This window comes from Phodopus roborovskii, unplaced genomic scaffold, assembly GCF_943737965.1.
Source record: "Phodopus roborovskii unplaced genomic scaffold, PHOROB, whole genome shotgun sequence".
Taxonomy (NCBI): domain Eukaryota; kingdom Metazoa; phylum Chordata; class Mammalia; order Rodentia; family Cricetidae; genus Phodopus; species Phodopus roborovskii.
Window position 1 is genome coordinate 6,948,803 of NW_026126602.1, and position 19,773 is coordinate 6,968,575.

General features: G+C 38.4%; 1 protein-coding gene across 4 annotated transcripts in view; it reads left to right on the top strand.

Moving 5' to 3' along the window:
• Window positions 1–19,773, top strand: part of Arhgap21 (Rho GTPase activating protein 21) — a 117,373-nt gene that overhangs the window by 72,827 nt on the left and 24,773 nt on the right. For 3 of the 4 annotated variants that reach the window (XM_051205682.1, XM_051205681.1, XM_051205683.1), the window contains exons 5-9: window positions 4,608–4,700; window positions 6,492–6,570; window positions 9,126–9,180; window positions 13,783–13,812; window positions 15,015–16,905. In XM_051205682.1, the coding sequence (XP_051061639.1) occupies window positions 4,608–4,700; window positions 6,492–6,570; window positions 9,126–9,180; window positions 13,783–13,812; window positions 15,015–16,905 (2,148 nt within the window). The remainder of the gene's footprint in view (window positions 1–4,607; window positions 4,701–6,491; window positions 6,571–9,125; window positions 9,181–13,782; window positions 13,813–15,014; window positions 16,906–19,773) is intronic. The other variant, XM_051205684.1, reaches the window with a different exon arrangement.

Below are 19,773 nucleotides of genomic sequence, written 5' to 3' on the forward strand. Positions count from 1 at the left end.
GACCATTTTCTTTCAAACCACCACACTGGCATAGGTCAAAGGTTATTTCTTTATAGTTTGTTTGCTCTGTGTAATTTATACTTAAAATGCTTCAGGTGATTTCTATTGGAGCATTCTCCATTTAAATCTTCTCTCTTGACTCGAGAGAGATGTCATACTTCATCGAAGCCCCCAATCTCTTTGGAGATGAGAGTCTAGTTCACAACAGAGATATTGGGACATTTTGTGCTTATACCTTTATGCCCTCTTCTCTTTCATTTCTGTTTCCCTTGGATTGTGTTCTTCAGCTTCCTTCTCATTGATGGTTGGGTTTAATGGACAGTTTCTCAGCCCGTGTTTTCTGATTACTTGCAGGGATACAAGTTTGATGTCTTCTCACAGGGCTTGTCTTGATCTGTGTGTAAACCTTGTCTGTAAACTTGGTTTACAATAAAATGAGCATAGCCATAGATTTAATATCTTTATGTTAGTCCTCACAGTAGCTTTGTCAGGTAGGCATAATTATTGTCGTTACCACTTCGCAAATGAGCAAACTGGCACATGTAAGCAAGTTATTTAAAAAAAAAAAAAAATCACTTGGAGATAAAATAAAGAATGCTTAGTTAAATTTGACATTCATTTCAATAACTAATAATCATTAGCTAGAACATGTGTCAAATATTGCAAAATTTGGTAGCTGAAGGAAAGTAAATGGTAAAGGTTGGGTTTTAAACAATTTGTTGTAGTGTAGGGCCTAAGTGTTTAAGCTCTCCATTATCCTGGGCACAAAATTAGACTCCCTTGGACTTTGAGACTTGGATGGCCCCTGTATATTAACTCTTTTTACTTAAGCTGTAACTGATCACATTATTGTAAAGTTTATGTGCTCTGATCTCAGGTGTGATCCTGAGCTTTGAGTGAGTTCACATGTGCTTTTCATGCCTTCTTAATCAAGATTGGCCACTTTTAGACATTTGCACCCATATAAGGTTCACTTATTTGCTTATTTTTCTACAAAGAAATGAATATGCTAATGTAAGTATTTTGAGAAGGTCAATAGAATGACACCCAAATAAGATACTTGACCTTTAAAATGTGTTTATGTCTCTTAGAAAAGTCAAGAACTGGGGAAGTAAAAGGAGTAAAGCATAAGTGACTTTCTAAGAATCACCAAGGCTGCTGTCTGGAAGCAGAGGAGTAATTCTCCCTTTTGGATTATTAAAACTCAGGGTTGGGCTTTTCCTTATATGTCCAGAAACTGATCTACAAGAACTAATGTCCTATAAGATTGAGTGGCACACATTTTATTTACTTATTGTCTTATTTTTGTTTGTTTGGTGTCTATGTGGTATATACATATGTGTACCTGTGTGGATATGGGTACGCTTACTCATGCAGAAATGCAAATAACTTGGCGTGTCATCCTCTATCTACTTTGTTTTTTGAGACTGAACCTGGAGCTCATCAGGACAGCTGTCCAGTGAGCTCAAGAGCTACCTGTCTGTGGCTGGTTTTAAGTGTGTGCTGCTATTCTTGCCTTTTACATGGGTGGCCATAGGTCTTTAGACATAGTTTTATGACAGATGACAGCTAATTGACTGACTTTACAAAGCCGTTGCAAAAGTAGTATTGCTTTTGTAGATGTTAGGACCAAATTATTTTGGTTATCATTCCTCTGTGTAAATAAACTTTACCAGAATTTTTAGGTGTCACCACATTGCTACCCAATTAACTTTTTATTATTTTGTAGAATATAGTCATTTGTATTTAATACATATTTGCAGCAAGCTCTTTATTATTATTTTATGTGTATAGATGTTTACCTGCATGTAAGTATATGTACCATATGTGTGCCTGATGCCCAAGGAGGCCAGTAGAAAGTATCAGATCCCCTGAAACTGGAGTTACAGAAGGTTGTGAGCTGCCATGTCTGTACTGGGAATTGAACCTGGGTCCTGTCAAAGAGCAGCTGGTGCTCTTAACTGCTGAGCTATCTCTATAGTCTCTATATTTTTGAATGAGACAGATGAGAAGACATCAATAAAAAAGCAAATGTCTTCTATTACATAAACCTTCCTATGAAAGCAATGTCTTCATAAAACAAAATATTAAATCTTCAGATCTTTAGCCAAAAGGATAAGTGGTTTTCCTTTAATGTGAACTGTTGTAAATGTTGGGTTAGTCACAAAGGGATCTAGCTAGATTAGCTTCTTGATTAGAATTCAGTGTTTACATTTTGAAGTGTACTTTTTTTTTCTTATAAATTGCAGTTGTGTGTCACATAAAATGACAGTACATTATAAGAAGTTGTCCCTAGGTGATTTTTGTTAGTTAGTGTTGTGTGTATTAGATGGGAGTGTAACTCATTGGCAAAGCTCTCACCTAAAATGCAATCCAGCACTGCAAAGAAAAAGCAGCTAAAAATGTAGATAGATAGCATGACCTTTATTCAGCTTTTGCTATATGGTTTAGCCACTATTGCATATGGTTTATCACTGACAAATGGTTAGACTGTAATTTTAGGTGGGCTTGTATCAATAAAACTAAACAATTGTATTAATGTTAGTTACTGAGATGCCATATTTGAATTCATATCTGGGTGCAGATCTCTACCCTGCCCCTGCCAAATGCTTAGTTTCTCTTTCTCAGTCATATGACAGCCTTTGGATCACAATGCTTGTGATCTCCAAAGCTTGTGAGAGTTAGACTAAGTAATATGTTTATTCATCAAATTAATATTTGCTTATTAGATGCCAGCTCTATGCCAACCTTTGTTCTAGGTGCTGTGGATATCAGGAAAAATGATACATTTCCTGCCCATATTCTTTATGGGCAACACATACAGCAAATAAAGAAGCAAATATGCAATTTTTGTAATAATACTTTCTATGAACACAAGAGCAGAAAATTTCAAGTGAGAAAGGGGTCTATGGCCATACCACCCTGAATACACCCAGTCTCCTTTGATCTCAAGTGAGAAAGGTAATTGAGCCCATTCCTACTGATTTTTGAAACATAAATGGTTGCCAAAATAGTAGGATGGCTTAGGTAGTTGAGTGATCAATTATTGTTTTAGAGGGTTTTAGAGCTAGTTGTGAACAGGAATGACTGATTGATGCTCTGTTATAGAGAAATGTCTTTTGAGCCTCCTTTGTGCACACACGATAGTATTCACTTTCATGTGGTAATATTGGAGGGTTCACATATGTGGCACCCTGTTCTCCCCAGTGTTGCTGTGCAGTAAGTAGCATTAGATTACCCTATATGTGTATGTGCCTTGTTACTCAGTTACATTCCTCTCCGAATGTCTGTGTCTTAGTAGAAGTAGTGGTTCTCAAGTTTGGGCACTAACCTCAAACTGTCTGGAGCCAGTCTACAGACCAGCTTTTCTAGCCCCAGGTGATGTTGATGCTACACTGGTCTGGACCTTGGAAACTGTGGGGTTTTGTTTTTGTTTGCATTCCACAGTGGTCATCATGGTATTTATCACTCAGCTGGTTGTTCTCTCTTCTCTGACTCTTTCCTTGACATCTATTTAATGGAAACTGTTATTTTCACATTCTAGTGAGTATTAGGGTAACCTGGGAAACTTGTTAACAAGACAAGGTTCTGTTTGGACCCTAGAACATTTATTTTTCATAACTACTATGGGTCTCAATAAAGTGGATCTGTGGACCACAGTTTGTGAAATACTGACTGTCCTGGTTAGGGTTTTTATTGCTATTAAAAGACACCATGACCACAGCAACTCTTAGAAAGAAAACATTTAATCTAGGTGGCAGCTTACAGTTTTGGAGGTTCAGTCCATTATCACATGTCAAGGATGGTGATGGCATTCAGGCAGATGCGCTGCTGAAGCTGAGAGTCCTACATTTTGCTGGCAACAGGAAGTTGACTGTCACACTGAGTGAAGCTTGAGCAAATGAGACCTCAAAGCCCGCCCCTACAGTGACACACTTCCTCCAGTAAGACCATCCCTCCAATAAGGTCATACCCACTTCAACAAGACCACCACTCCCTTTGTGGGTCATTTTCTTTCAAACCACTATACTGACTATATTCAAGTTGGTGTTGTTCTCCTTGTTACCACTGTATGTCGTATCTGTCTTTAGTCAATTTTTATACTATCTTATCATTTATTTATGTCTCTTCCCTCCCCCATCACCTCTTAAAGGAATGTCTTAAGTGTTTAGCACCAGTCAGTATTAGGAAGCAGTATTCTGGGTGTTGCAGTGTAACAAGCTTTGGAATTTGTTAGCTCTGTGACCTTGGAAGATCTTTAATCCCTTCAAGACTTTGGTCCTCTTTGTACTAGGTGGTCATTATATTTATTAATTATGGGAACTAGGAGCTGTGAGGTATGCATAGCATATAATGTAGTCATAAATATACAGAATATGCTCAGTAAATGGAAACCGTTAATTTGGTTGTCATTACATTGTGGAAGAAGCAAATACATGCTCATTTAATGAAAATCCCTACAGTCTCCTGTTAGCAACCAAATTCAGGTTGTATTTAATATTTTATCTCTACTTTCATTTTAATTAACTCTCATTTTATGTTTGAGAGTTTTATTTAAAGAAAATACTGTAAAGTAAAACCATGCCTTGGGCTTTTTTCTTTCCTAGGAAAGCCAAGAAACCGATTGGAGCCGATGGACACCATATTTGTTAAGCAAGTGAAGGAAGGGGGACCTGCCTCCGAGGCTGGACTGTGCACAGGTGCTAGTCATCAGTGTCTCGTAAATTCATTTTACTTTTTCTTACACATTTTTTCTGTACTTTTTCCTTTTCTAGTCTTCTATGTACTTTTTTCTCTCTCTTCACATCTGTTATTACTGTTTGTGAGATGAGTTACATCTTTCTTGAAACTCAATGGATGTAGCGGAACAGACAGAACAATGGAACTTGATAAAGTATGAGCACTGTTATTTAAGACAGACTTGTAGTCCTTCTTAAATTTGCAGTTGAATTTTAACAAAATGGTTACAAAATAACAAACTGGTGAAGATACTTCTCTAATGTAATTGAGATGATCTTTGATCTCCAGGTCTGGAAGTGCTAGATCAGGCAGGTAGCATACAGGTTGGCTGAGCTTTCCTAAGTACCTGCAAGTCCCTTCATTTCTAGGTATCAATGGGAATGGTCTGTTGAGGTAGATTTAATAGCTGCTTGATATTATATCCTGTTAATTTGATTTGTGACTGTAATAAAATTAACTCAAGATCAAAGATTAGCAAATACTATAGAATATTTTTGTTTTTATACATAAAATAATTTAAAGTAGAAATTGACAGTTTCTATAGACTTTAGTTACTTTGAATAAAGTGTATTTTCAGCTACAGATAAGTAATGAGTACCACTACTAAGATTAACTAGGATGCATTGTAATTATCCTTATCATATTTAGAGTAACTCTTATTTTAATACCATTGGTATGTATGTATGTATGTATGTATACACATATATATACACACATATATACAAATACATACATGTATGGAATCCACCTATCATATTCTTAGTGTCACAATTTTGAGAAAAGAATTGGAGATGATATGCTAGGCACACAGAAAATCACTATATCTATTTCCCATTCCTTTGTCCCTTTTGACCTTTCTATTCCTGTTTTTCTGAGTAGTCTAGTATTTTCTCCCATTAAAATAAAGAATAAATTAATAGATACAAAGTAAAAGGAAAACATGCATCCATATTCAAGTTTTATAGTATACTCATCAACTAGCCAAATACATAGATTGGAAGAGCACTGTAACTCTGGATAAAATCAGATGACACTGTTGAAATGTTAACAGTCAGCATTTTAGGCATGATGGGCAAGTGGAGCAGTAGCTGATAGTTCTCCCGAGTCTTCTCTCTCTCTCTCTCTCTCTCTCTCTCTCTCTCTCTCTCTCTCTCTCTCTCTCTCTCTCTCTCTTTCAAGACAGGGTTTCTCTGTAGCTTTGGAAGCTGTCCTGAAACTCACTCTGTAGATCAAACTGGCCTCAAACTCACAAAGATCCGTCTGCCTCTGCCTCTGCCTCTGCCTCTTGATTGCAGGGATTAAAGGTGTGCACCACTACTGCCTGGCTTCTTTGAGTCTTTCTAGCTGATAGAGCAACAGGATAGGAGGAGCACTCACCTGGGGGCAATACCGTTGCAGTTTAAGTTCATCAGTGTCAGAATTCTTACTCACAACATTGCTATACTTCATGAGAAGTTGGATACATCAACAGGTAGATTTATTTTTGTAACAGGTACTTACAAATATTCTATAAATATTAAAAAAAAAAAAAAAAGTAAGGGCATATTAGGTCTCAGGGCAGAGCTCAGGCATTGAGCGGTTTGATTCCAGCACTGCCAGAACAGTAAAGAGGTAGGAGCAGTCTCAGGAGTTACTTCACAGTTATTCAAAACGGATTCATCCAGGAGTTCCTAATGTGTTTCCTGCCTTCCTTCCTTCCTTCCTTCCTTCCTTCCTTCTTTTTTATTATTCTTTGTAATTATTCTTTGAAGGTGACCGGATTATAAAAGTCAATGGAGAAAGTGTCATAGGAAAGACCTATTCTCAAGTAATTGCTCTCATTCAGAACAGGTAAGATTCTTGAAAATGGATTAATATTGGTTAAAACCCTATAGAGCAAGTGGGTTTCGTGTGGTGCTGTGTTCCTATGAGGGACTGGGGTAACATAGAACACCCCATTCAGTGGATAATGCATCTGCTGTAGTCAAATATTAGCCCACTTATTGCTTAGTGGGCTTGCAAATTTGTAATACTCACAATGTAAAGTCCTTTAGGGTTTGAGAGCACACATTGTAGATTTAGTATGAGTTTTCCACTTTGATTTGAAGTAACAAATATATAATTTGCTTAAAATAAATTTTGAAATAATGCACACTTGGTTTTCTAAACAATAATTTTGAGAGGCATATTTTTATATATTTTACCTAACAGTCTTATTGAATAAGATCAATGGCTTATATTCCTTCATTTGTTTTTAATAATCTTAGCATGATACTCTTTTTAAATCCATTTGCCTGTAATCTGCAGAACGGTAGAATTTTGAGCTCTAAAGTCATATAGATATTTATAGAATAAGTATTTGTAGAACAACAAAGACAATTTAGTCTTACTTTCTTTCACCCATACCCTTAGAAAATTTTAAATAGCATTAAAAATAAAAATCCAAAGTCAAAGTGGTCACAATATTTTCTATCAAGCATATGCCATGAGTCTGTCTCTGGTATCCAACCCTATCTTTGTTCTAAGAGGTTCTTTCCCAATTCAAATACATAATTTTTGGATTATTGAATGGTTCCTCTTAGCTTTATTCACCTGTTTATAACTCAGTTGAAATTCTTATTTTCTAAAAGGTAAGAGTGTATGTGTTTCAAAGGCAGCCTGGGGTCTTCTTCCTCAGGGACACTATCCATCTTGTTTGAGAGATGCTCATTCTCAGGAGCTCACCATGTAGATGAGACTGGCTGTCTAGAGATACACCCCCCCCCCAATTTAATTACAATCTCTTGCCACTACTCTTGGGAATTTTTAGGTGGGTCCTGATAATCCATTCAGCAAGCACTTGGTGCTGTCTTGCCACCATCCTAAGATTTTTATCGAGGTCTCTAGCTATGTCTACAGCAGTTTGTGCCATGGTTAAATTATTTATACTAATGCCCTAATGGATTTGGATGTTTTTACAATGAAATGACATGATCATGATTAATTGATCTCAGAGTATTCTCTTTGATGTTTTAATATTTAATGAAATTTCTAGAGAAGCCAAGTCATGACTGTAATGTAGGTGATGGCAGCATAGCGTCTGCAGAGGCAGCAGGAGAGAGGTGTACATTCTCCCTTTCTAACAACCAAGATCACCACAACTACACCAGCATACGATCCCTCTATTATGGGTGCTTATGGGTACAGATCTTTCAGAGTAACATGAGAGTGGCAGCCTTAAAACTTCAGCCACAAGCAATTTGATAATGAGAGAAAAGCTGTTTATATTACTTTCTTTCCAAAGCTGTATAGCAGTGGGCAAAGCAGCTGAAAGCTACTGGGCTGCTGCAGTGTTCATGTAGGATTGTCACTGCAGGGGGGATGGGGGGCTACTTATCTGTACATTGTATGTGTTTTTTACCACCTGTAACATTGAAATGCAAGGGCTTCCCTGTGCTATTAGATGTGTCTGCACCTTTGGTTCACTGGTTCACCAGCCTTCTAAAATTTATCAACATAAACAGACATAGGCAAATTATTGGATTTTGAACATTTTTCCATTTTTTTTTTGTTGGGATTTTTGATTAGTCTCTGAGGGTATTAAAGGGAAACCAGAATAATTGTTAGATTGAGATGGCCCCCACTGTCCTTAATATATCTAAATATAGATTTGGGCCATGTCACAGGGTTCAGTTCAGTTTCCCTCCTGAGTTCTTTCCTTCCTCTCTTGTTTTGTTTTTGTTTGTTTTTTCTTGTGTGGCAGCTCAAAACCAGGGCCTGGCCAATGGTCTCCCACTGCCCTGTGCAAACCCAGGGAGCCTTTTCCATCACAGCTACCAGAAACCTGCAATGCCAGCATGAAGGTCTTTGAGCTGTACCTATAGAATTCTCAGATTAAATCTTAGGGGTAAAACAAATAGTTGAGGAGATGCTGAAATTGAAATTATTGTAGTAGAGATGATGGTGAGCGGATGTCATCACTTCTGAGGCTAAGATGGAATTTCCAAAATTAGGACGTTTAAATCTGCTTGAAATGTAAGCTATAACTCAGTGCCCAGAACAAAGACAGTTAATTGTAAGAGTTTTGCATTAGTAAATTTTGTTGATAATAAAAACCTATAATTTGCCTTATAGCTTAAATAAGCAATGAAAAATCATACTTTGATATGCTTGCAAGTTTTGTCCTAAAACAAGTTTTGTCCTACAACTATTTATTAAGTAACTCTGAATTAGCAGCACATTCTAAAGAGATTATGAGCTGTGCACACTTATGTGGGGGTGCCCTCTTTTGTATGTCACTTACCTCTGTACTAACAACTTTTTTTCACATGGTTTGGAAATGATGATTTAAAATGTTCTTAAAGCATTGTGAGTTAGTTTGTTGTTCCGCCTCCTGCTTGCCTTGACAGTGTTGTGCTCAATTTCAGTGACACCACATTGGAGCTCAGTGTTATGCCAAAGGATGAAGATATTCTCCAAGTGGTAAGTTATCTCTAAATAGAATACTAAGATGGTTTTGAAAGGAAGGTGAATAAAAAATAAAAATTTAAAAAAAAAAAAAAACAGATTCCTCAAAACAACCTACTGATTCACTTATCAGGATTTGGATTTCTGTACGTTTTATAAGAAAAAGAGAGACTGGGGGCTGGAGAGATGGCTCAGCAGTTAAGAGCACCAGCTGTTTTCCCAGAGGACCTGGGTTCAAATCCCAGCACCCACATGGCAGCTCACAACTGTCTGTAACTCCATTTCCAGGGGATCTGATACTTCATACCAATACACATAAAATAAAGTTAAATTTAAAAATATTAAAAAAAGAAAAAAGAGAGACTGTTCCATTATTTGGAATTAAATGTCACAGGACTGTTTTATTACTCCCCTGGACCTGAGGGCTGAACTCAGAATCTTGGGCTCTCTAGGCAAGCTCTCTACCATGGAGCTAATTCCCCAACCTCTAATTTCACAGTAGACTGTTAATGTTACCATTTAGGATGAAATGCCTGAACAACTAAGCTAAACTGCAGGATGTCTTTTGACTCCAAGTCCAAAGGTCAGCGTGTATATGCATTTCCTAAGGAATGAGTTTTTGTTTTTTAATATGTGAATAAAAATTTTAAGAAAGTAGATGCTAAATTTTCTTATTAAATGTTAGGGTTTTAAGTTAACCCAACAGTTTTATTACTAGGATGGACTCATTCTTTAGTAGAAATGTTCACTGTGAATAACTCTACAACTTAGTAGGAAATATGTTTGAGGAAATGAAACAATGTAGGTACAAACTTAATCGTTTAGTCTAAAACATTTTCCTGGTTGTTAGAAAGAAGTATATTTAATGGACTATTTAAACACCTAAGTATAAATATTATTTAAGGTAAAAGGATAATAAAAATATAAATTTCCCTCAAAATAATGTTTTTAGTGGACTTGGCAGGTCAGTGACACTTCATTTACACACAGGCCACTAGGGTGATGACCCACTCTGGGTGATTTGTGTTTTACTTACAGCTGAACTCAACAAAACAGGGAGTAGAGCTAGAATGTAGCTTAACAGACTCCTAAACAGTTTTTTGTTTGTTTGGTTGGTTTTTTGTTTTTGTTTTTAAGCAAAAAGGTCAGTAAGGGCACCCTAATGATTCATCTTCTTTGCTGACATATAAAATATGAATTAACTGAAATTCATGGAGATCAAACTCAAGTGTCCTCAAGGCATGATGCTTTCCTTAGGAATGACTCACTATTGATTACAGAGTATTTCCTAAGGGTGTGGGCTAGGGGCTGGGGAGACTCAACCAGAAACACATCAGTTCAGTGTAGCAACAGAATAACTCATATTGTATCAGCAAGTGAGACGATGCTTCTAGGAACTAGACTAGACATAGAGGATTTTTCTCTAACGCTCTGCTGACACTAGTGCTCTGAATTCAGTAAACCTGGAATCTGAAGACTTGAAGGTAGACTTTATTTCAAAGTTGTACTGTCCTGAGCTTTAGTTACTTTTCCTCACCAGCCCTGGGGCTGGCAGAACAATGAGGCTACTATTGTCCTGAATTTCTATGTTTTGAACTGAATGCAGAATTCTGTCACTGTCTGTTGTGTGATAGATGAAGAATGGCAAACGATTTCATATAACTGTGAAAACAACTTCCTAATAAGATGAGAGAAGGGCTGGATATGGTAGCACATACCTTTAATAATACCAGCATTGGAGAGACAGAGGCAGAGGCAGGCAGATCTCTGAGTTCAGGACAGCCAAGGCTGTTACACAGAGAAACTCTGTCACAAACAAATAAAAATCCAAACAACAAAACCAACCAACCAACCAAAATTAGAGGAAAACTAGGTCATCCTGCTGTATAATTCTTTACAGTAAGTATACAATAAAAGTAAAGTGCAAAGCATCGTAAACATGGGCAGCATGGGCTTATAGGTCTAGGCTCAGCAACAAAGATTGTGGGTAGACTAAAATCTGAAATTTACTTATAACATTTTTAAAATTACTTCAGTCATAAATTTAAAAGCATGTCCCCTTAATGATAAAAGAAAACCCCACCTTTATACTTAGCCTTAACTCTCATTTCAGATCATTAGGAAATCAAAAGGGTGCAAGTATAACATAATACATAATACGCATTGTCCTGTGAAGGACAGTAGGATATGGCTACTTTTCTGAAGCATACTTTTATGGGATTATAGGCAAACATTGTCTTAGGGGTTCTGTTGTTGTAACGAGACACCATGACCATGGAAACTCTTATAAAGGAAAACATTTAATTTATTTGGGGCTAGCTTATATAATTCAGAGGTTTGGTCATCATGACACACAAGCAGACGTGGTACTGGAGAGTTGCACAGAGTTCTACATCCAGATCGGCAAGCAATAGAAAGAGAGAGAGTGACACGGGGCCTGAGTTGAGCTTTTGAAATCTCAAAGCCCACCCACAGTGACACACTTGCTCCAACAAGGCCACACCTCCTAAAAGTGCCACTCCCAGTGGGCCTGTGGGAGACATTTTCATTGAGATCACCACACGCAACTTTTTTGGAGCTATTATAAACATGCAAAGAGAACCAAAGGTTTGGTTTTGTTTTAACCTAATTAGAAAGATACTGTGTTTTAGTACAGATTCTGGGGCTAAACTATTTCACAAGGGACCTTGAAGCTTTATGTAAGTATTTACATTCAGTTTAACTTTGTTTTTAATTTTGAAGACTCCATTGGGGTTTAAAAAGAAAAATAAAACTGAGTAGCTAAATAAGCAATTCTTAATGATATTGATATCAGTGATCATATAATTTCAGATAATTATTTTCCATACAGAATGAGTTACTATCATCATAAAAGAATATAAATTGATACTACTATATAAGAACATACTGCTTTGTTTTGCTTAAGGGGTATTCTGTGCCATTTAATTGGTGCCCGCTGATAACTTAAAGGTTCCCTGATGGGTATTTAAAGCACTGATTTGTTGGACCAAGATTACTCATTAGAAGATTTGGTGCTGTGTAACTAAGCACATGAGAGGAAACACAACATTATAGATGTGAGAAAGCTAAAATTACCAATTCTCTTAACAGAATGTAAAATCATATCTTTATACTCAATATTCATTTGCCTGAAAAAAGTTGCATATTCTGGTCCCATACAGATGACCTGTTCTTATGAATACTTCTTTCTTTATGGAGCCAAAGCATTCTGTAAATGGCCTGGGAGGGGAAACAAAACAAAACAAAACACTTGGTAGTTGTGAATTGTCTGTTCCTATCTTACTTCCCCAGTATTCCTTGGGACTAATTTGTGCCATATATTTATGCTTCTTGGGATTGCCTTCTGCAGCCCTGATTTATTCTGGAGTACAGTGATTGTTATTTCTCCATGGGTGGTTAACTGGGGAGACCATATGTTCCCAAATTTAGCGTCTAGAATTTATATATAGAAATTTTAGTTATATCTGAAGAATATAAAAGTTTAAAGTATTTTATAGATATTATTCCTCCTCAAATTTGAATAAATGAGTTACCTTTGAATTATTATAGAATGGCCTTTCCAAGCATGTGTAAAACCTGTGGGGGTAAAAATAGGCTTTATGGGGAGAAAGTATGTGTATGTTCTCCTCAAGTGCAATGTGTTCTAGTGCAGTAGAGATTTGCCAAAGCTCCCAGCTTCCCTGACATCACTGGCTGTAGGGACCTTCCTTCCCTCCTCTCCAGGTGGCCCATGAAATTATACAAACCCACTGCAGGAAATACTGCAGGACAGTCACAATGCTCTCTTAGACTTTTTTTTTTTTTTAATCATTGTAAAACTAGGCTTGTTATGTCCAGATACATATGTCATGTTAATACTGACAGTTTATGCTATAAAAATATTAGGTGTATGTATGTGTTTATAGATTTAGCTTTGATTTTTTTTTTTTTTTTTACTGCATTCCAGACTGCTCTGTAATACTCATAACCACTACAAATTATACTTTGGAAGTGATATTTTTATGTGTAGCCAATAGTTGTTTTGTAAATGAATAAAACACTATAAAATAAATTGTGTTGAAAGATCTTAATTTTTAAGTGAAAAATCTATTTAAACCAAGTGGTTGTTTCCTTCAGTCACATGGTGAAGTTATCTATAGTCAGCTGAAAGCTTGTGGTTATGCTCTGATCTTCCAGGGAAAGAGGAGGTTGCACTATTTTAAATGAATAATAGAGCATTCACTTAGTCTTCTGGAAGCAGAGATGAAGGAGCTCAGGGGAAAAGAGAGGCAGCGATGCTGCTCATGTTGAGGGGAAGCTTTGTGGCACATTATCAGATAACAGCACGTATTGGAGAAAATACCTGTCAGCAGATGTATTCTGCTTCCAAGAGTAGCAACAAATCCAATAAGAACCAGATAAGAGCTTGAGAATGAGATGCTCAGGTGGATACGGAAGTTATTGTTATGCTCCACTGCCCTCTACCTCTCTTGGTACCTTCCAGAGAAATCAGTATAGATGTATTTTTAGCTTGCTGTTTCCAGCATCAATATGACAACATGATTCTGTCTTTATATCAGTAAGCAGCTTCTACTATGTTTTCCTATTTTCTGCTAGCTACAATTTACAAAGGATGTCACAGCACTGGTAAGAGATGCACTGTAGCCATTTCCTTGTTTTTTAAGTTGTGTTTCATAGAGATTTATAACAAGCCAATCTTGTAAGTTTGCTTAATCATACTAATTTGCAGAGAGTGTATGTGATGTATGGTTTTCCTTCCTCCTTTTTGTTTTTTGTTTATATCCTCTATAACTAATGTTAAAGCATATTTATCTGCATCTGTATTTTTGTTTTTTTTAAGTATCTTACCCTCTCCTCCCTAATCCTTTGTTGTTATTTCGTAGCTGCACTTGATCTTTGCAGGCTATGTAGTGTGAAGGCAGGATGTGCTGCTAGCTAGGAATTAAGCTCATTTGATCAGAGATGATAGACACCACACCTTACTGCCTTGGATCTGAGCATAGTCCTGTGTGACATCCATTAGCGCTGTTTGTATGGAGTCTATCTAATTAATTTCAGTTCTTAAATTTTCAGAAGTATTGCTAGATAATTTTATAAATTAAAAAAAATAAAAAGTTACATGCTTGTTATTAGTTGAAATGTCCTAAGTAAAAGAGACCAATTTGTTGAGTAATGTCTGCTTAACTTAAGATAAAAAGTTTCTATTAAAAAGATGAATTCTCTTTCATATTTTTTTGCTACTTAATATGTGCTACTTAATTTCTTGAACATGCACATTCACTGACTTTAAATATGAAAATATTTAATGTTGCTGTTTAGGGGCTTAATTTTTCAAGATGGATTTTTAAAAATTCTTTATAGTTAATTGACAAGCCATTTCAGTAATTGTTTAATTTGTTACGGTATTACTGCATTAAATATCAATTTGGGTAAGGGTTTTAATATTTTGACTTTCTTCCCTTATAAATATTAAGAATCTTCTTTTGCTGGGATTTATTAGACAGCCACTTGGCCTGTTGACAGCTGAAAAATCTTAAAGCTTAAATGGAGAGGTTTTAGAAATAGCATGCTATGCCTGGTTGGTTGGGGCAATATTATGCCTCATGAACCTTTTGGAAAAATTAGTGATTGCAGTTTGTGTATATGGCACGTTCTATACTTTATTCAATTTTTCTAAGAATAATTCTTGAGAATGTAGTACCCTGTGCTATGCTTTGTATGCATGCCATAGTGTGTGTTGTTCAAGATTAAGGTAGGGCTTACTTGGTCAAATAGTGAACTACAAATATGAAAATTATTGTGACACTTTTCTCTAATTTCCTGTACAGGCATATTCTCAAGATGCCTACCTGAAAGGCAATGAAGCTTACAGTGGCAATGCCCGTAACATACCTGAACCTCCACCAGTTTGCTATCCCTGGTTGTCATCCACTCCTTCAACCACGGCACAGCCAGTTGAACTATCTCCTCCAGACTCATTACCGAACAAACAGCAAACCAGTACACCAGTGCTGACACAACCTGGCAGGGCCTATAGAATGGAAATACAAGTGCCTCCATCACCAACAGATGTTGCGAAATCAAACACAGCAGTGTGTGTTTGCAATGAAAGTGTGAGGACTGTCATTGTGCCTTCTGAGAAGGTTGTAGACTTGTTATCCAATAGAAACAGCCATTCGGGTCCTTCCCATAGAACAGAAGAAGTAAGGTATGGTGTAAGTGAGCAGACCTCTTCAAAAGCAGCATCCAGAGCCACATCGCCGCCATCAGTTCCCACTGCCCATGTGATCCATCAGACCACAGGCTCCAGATCGTTGGAGCCTTCTGGAATTTTACTTAAATCTGGAAATTACAGTGGACACTCAGAAGGAGTCTCAGGTAGTAGACCTCAAGCTGTGGATTCTCCTTCTGTGTCTGTCAATCACTATTCCCCAAACTCCCATCAGCACATAGACTGGAAAAATTATAAGACTTACAAAGAATACATTGATAATAGGAGATCACACATAGGTTGTCGGACAATTCAAGAAAGGTTGGACAGCTTAAGAGCTGCATCTCAGAGTGCAGCAGACTATAACCAGGTGGTACCCACCCGCACTGCTTTGCAGGTACGACGCCGAAGCACCTCTCACGATCGAGTGCCCCAGTCTGTTCAGATTCGGCAGCGCAGTGTATCTCAGGAAAGACTGGAAGATTCTGTGCTGATGAAATATTGCCCAAGAAGTGCATCTCAAGGAGCGCTGACCTCCCCACCTGTTAGTTTTAGTAACCATAGAACTCGCTCATGGGATTACATCGAGGGACAGGGTGAAACCACAGCCGGTGTCAGTTCTGAAGGTCAAACACCTGATTCAAATGGGGAGCGGAAACAGACCTACAAGTGGAGTGGGTTCACTGAGCAAGATGATAGACGGGGTATTTATGAAAGACCCAGGCCGCAGGAAATCCACAAATCTTTCCGAGGTTCACATTTGACTGTGGCCCCTGTTGTTAATTCTGATAACAGGCGACTGATTGGTAGAGGAACAGGACCTGTTTCACAGTTTAAAAAAGTCCCAGCAGACTTAAGACCACCACATTCCAACAGAAATTTCGCAACTACTAGTGGGATGTCACTGCCACGGGGAATTTCACAGGACAGGTCCCCACTTGTGAAAGTCCGAAGCAATTCTCTGAAAACGCCTTCTACACCTGTCTCCAAACCATCCTTCAGCCAGCATTCACTGGTTAACACCAAAGACCAGAGGCCAGTCAATCATCTGCATCAGCACAGCCCACTGAGTCAGCAGACATGGTTCAGACCTGAAAGCACCCTTGATCACCAGCTGGAGGCCGAGATATCCCCATGTTTACCAGGAACTTCTGCTAAGACCGGGCCTCAGCTCAGTGAGAACTTGGGAACATCAGATTTAGAATTATCTGCCAGCCCAAGGAATGGAGATTTAAACTTACAGGAGGCTGAAATGCAGCAGCCAGATGGGCTAGATAATAAAGAATCTGTCATCCTAAGGGAAAAACCTCCATCTGGTCGCCAGACACCACAGCCTTTAAGACATCAGTCTTACATCTTGGCAGTGAATGACCAGGAAACTGGGTCAGACACCACCTGCTGGCTACCGAACGATGCTCGCAGAGAGGTCCATATAAAAAGGATGGAGGAAAGGAAGGCTTCCAGCACGAGTCCGCCTGGTGATTCCCTGGCTTCCATCCCATTTATAGGTGAGCTCATTCAGAGGCACTGCATAGTGTCCACTATGTAAAGATTTTTTCAGAAAAGTGGGATTTATGTTCCATAGGCACAGACATCTTAATCTGTGCTTTCAAAGCATTTTAAAGTGTTGTTTACTTGTTTATTTTCACTGCTGGGATCAAACCCAGGGCCTTCTGCTAGGCCCTGCTAGATAGGTAGACAGGTGCTTCCCACTAAGTCACAGCACCCCCCTCAGTTACTATGCAGATGAGGTATTCTGTGTACAACAGGAACTATTCAGTAAGTTTGGCAGTAAGGGTACAAATATGCACATGGGTATAATTTTGGTGAAAACACTCCTCACAATGAAAATGCCCTATTTATAAAATTTTGACACTATGTAGACTCCTTTTAAGCTGATTTGGGTACTGCCACATGACAATTGAATTGTTCAACAGCTTAAAGTTTCTGTAGAAAGGAAAAAGTAAGAGATTGGCAAACATTATACCACAAAGCTACTGAGGGCCTTCCAGAAACTTTTAAGAGGAAGATGCCTTGGTGGCAAAGCAAAGCCCCTGTACACACAGACATACAGTCCCGCTACGATGCGCTTCTTAGAGAACAGTGCTCTAGGAGTGTTTGTGATGCTGAATCAAGCTAGCCTAGAGCCCTCATTTCTAAGTTCTCTTATGGAAGTAATTTGTTCTCTGTACTCTAGACTTCTCGTTTATAAAAATGAAGACACTATTAAGTATATCTATCATGATTGTACTTATAGATGATGTCTTAGGACTGCACAGTAATTATGACAGAGTTTCCTCCCCTCCTCTTCCCTCCTTCAGTTTTCTATACATTCAATCGTCATTACAAAGTATCACTCAGCTACTATCTTAACAACTCTGCCTCATGAGTGCCTTTTTCCTCCAGGCAGTGTTCTAGGCATAGGGAACAATGAATGACACAAACTCTCAAGAGTGTGTACTCTCCTTTGACAGAAAGGTGGGCAATCAGAAGTACAGCTGTGGGTCTGACTGGACACATCTGAAGTGGCTCTTTGAGTTTCAATGCAGGAATGCCTGAATAGGTTAGGGATGTCCGAACAGATGGTGAAACACACCATGGCAGAGGGGCCTGTGGTTACCTGGGGCTGTGTGTCTAGCATATTGTGGGATAGAAAGGTGTTGGAGAGGCAGCAGAAGGGAGGCATGCAGAAGATCTGAATGAGAGCAAGAACAGAGAGGTGAGCTGGAGCAGGAATGGCAGCCTCATCAGTCACAGCAGACTCTTGGTTTAAATGTATTTTGGGTGAGATGGGAGGAAAACACAAGGTTCTGACCAGCTGTGAGGACAGCACTGGGGTAAGGGCAGAGGTAACAACTGAGTAAGTGGGACAGGTGGTACAGACTGGACACACACTTGAAAACTTTCCAAATCTACTCCAGTTATTCCCACAACGAAGTAAATGCACAACAAAGGAGGTTTTTCTGAAACCAAGGAAAATTTATAAAGGAATAAGCCCTAGAAAGGAAAAGACACAGCTCAAATGCAGGGCTCTCCTACCTCTTTTTTTGCTTGTTTTAACCTCAGTAAACTATTAGAGTGTCTGGTGGTTTCTTAGAGGAATATGGGGGGAGGGCTTCCTACAGGAGCAGATTAATGAAAACAGACAGTCTTATTTGATTGTTTTTAAGAATAAAATGCTCAGGGTTGGAGTGATGATTCATCAATTAAATACTTCCTGCTCTTCCAGAGGACCTGAGTTCAGTTCCCAGTTCACCTACACCAGGTAGCTCACAACTGCCTGTAACTCCAGCTTCAGGAGATCCATCTGATGGCCTCCATAGTGCCTGTACACATGTGACATATATGCATGTGGATGCACGTACAAAACAAATTATCAAGTCTGGTGGTGGTGGTGCATACTTTTATCCCAGCACTCAGGAAACAGAGGCAGGCGGATCTCTGAATTTAGTTCAGCCTGGTCTACAGAGCAAGTTCTAGGACAGCCAGGGCTACACAGAGCAACCCTGTCTCAAAAAAACAAAACAACAAAATCAGTCCTTTTTAAAAAGAATAAAAGTGCTCACTGACTCCCTTCATTGATTTTGAGTACTTACTAAAGCCTTTCCCACAGTTCCTACTAAATAAGCACATTTGTTGTACTTCCTAAAGCTATGTGTCATAACAGTGCACTTAAAGCCCATTTACTGCTTCACACGTGACCTGCGGTCACTGTGTCACTTGTTACACAGCACAGGAGTGGAGGCTGAGATGCCTAAGGCTCTGGGACTCTTCTTTCCCTGTGGAACCTGTCCAGCACATGATCAGTCTCCCAGAAATTCCCAAGCCTGAGGTGGGCAGCTCTCTTGGAACTCACTATGTAGATCAGGTTGGACTTGGAGGATCACCTGTCTGATGAGTTCTGGGATTGAACACTACATGTGCTATGATACCCGGCTCCTTTGTTTCACTGACAGCTAGTTGTAAGTGCTTATGGAATGTAAGGTGATATTTAATCATATACATTGTACCATGATGAGATGATCAGCATTTGCATCTCCTCCCACATTTATTACTTCTTTATGGTTTATGCATTCAAAACCTCTTTGCAACTATTTTAAGAACATAATTTATTGTTAATGCTTTCCCAGTGGTACTATAAAATTCCAGAATTTATTCCTCCTGTGTAGCTCAAACTTTGTACCTGTTGGCCAATCTCTTAATCTCTTAATCCTCTGCCTCTTCTCTAGCCTCCAGGAACCATGTGTGTGTAAAAATCATACAGCACTTGACTCTCCCATCCTGACTTACTTCACTTAGCAAGATGCCCCCACCTCCATCCACCCCCAGGTTTGCCCACATTGCAAATGATCCTTTTTAAAAAAAAAAGGCATTGT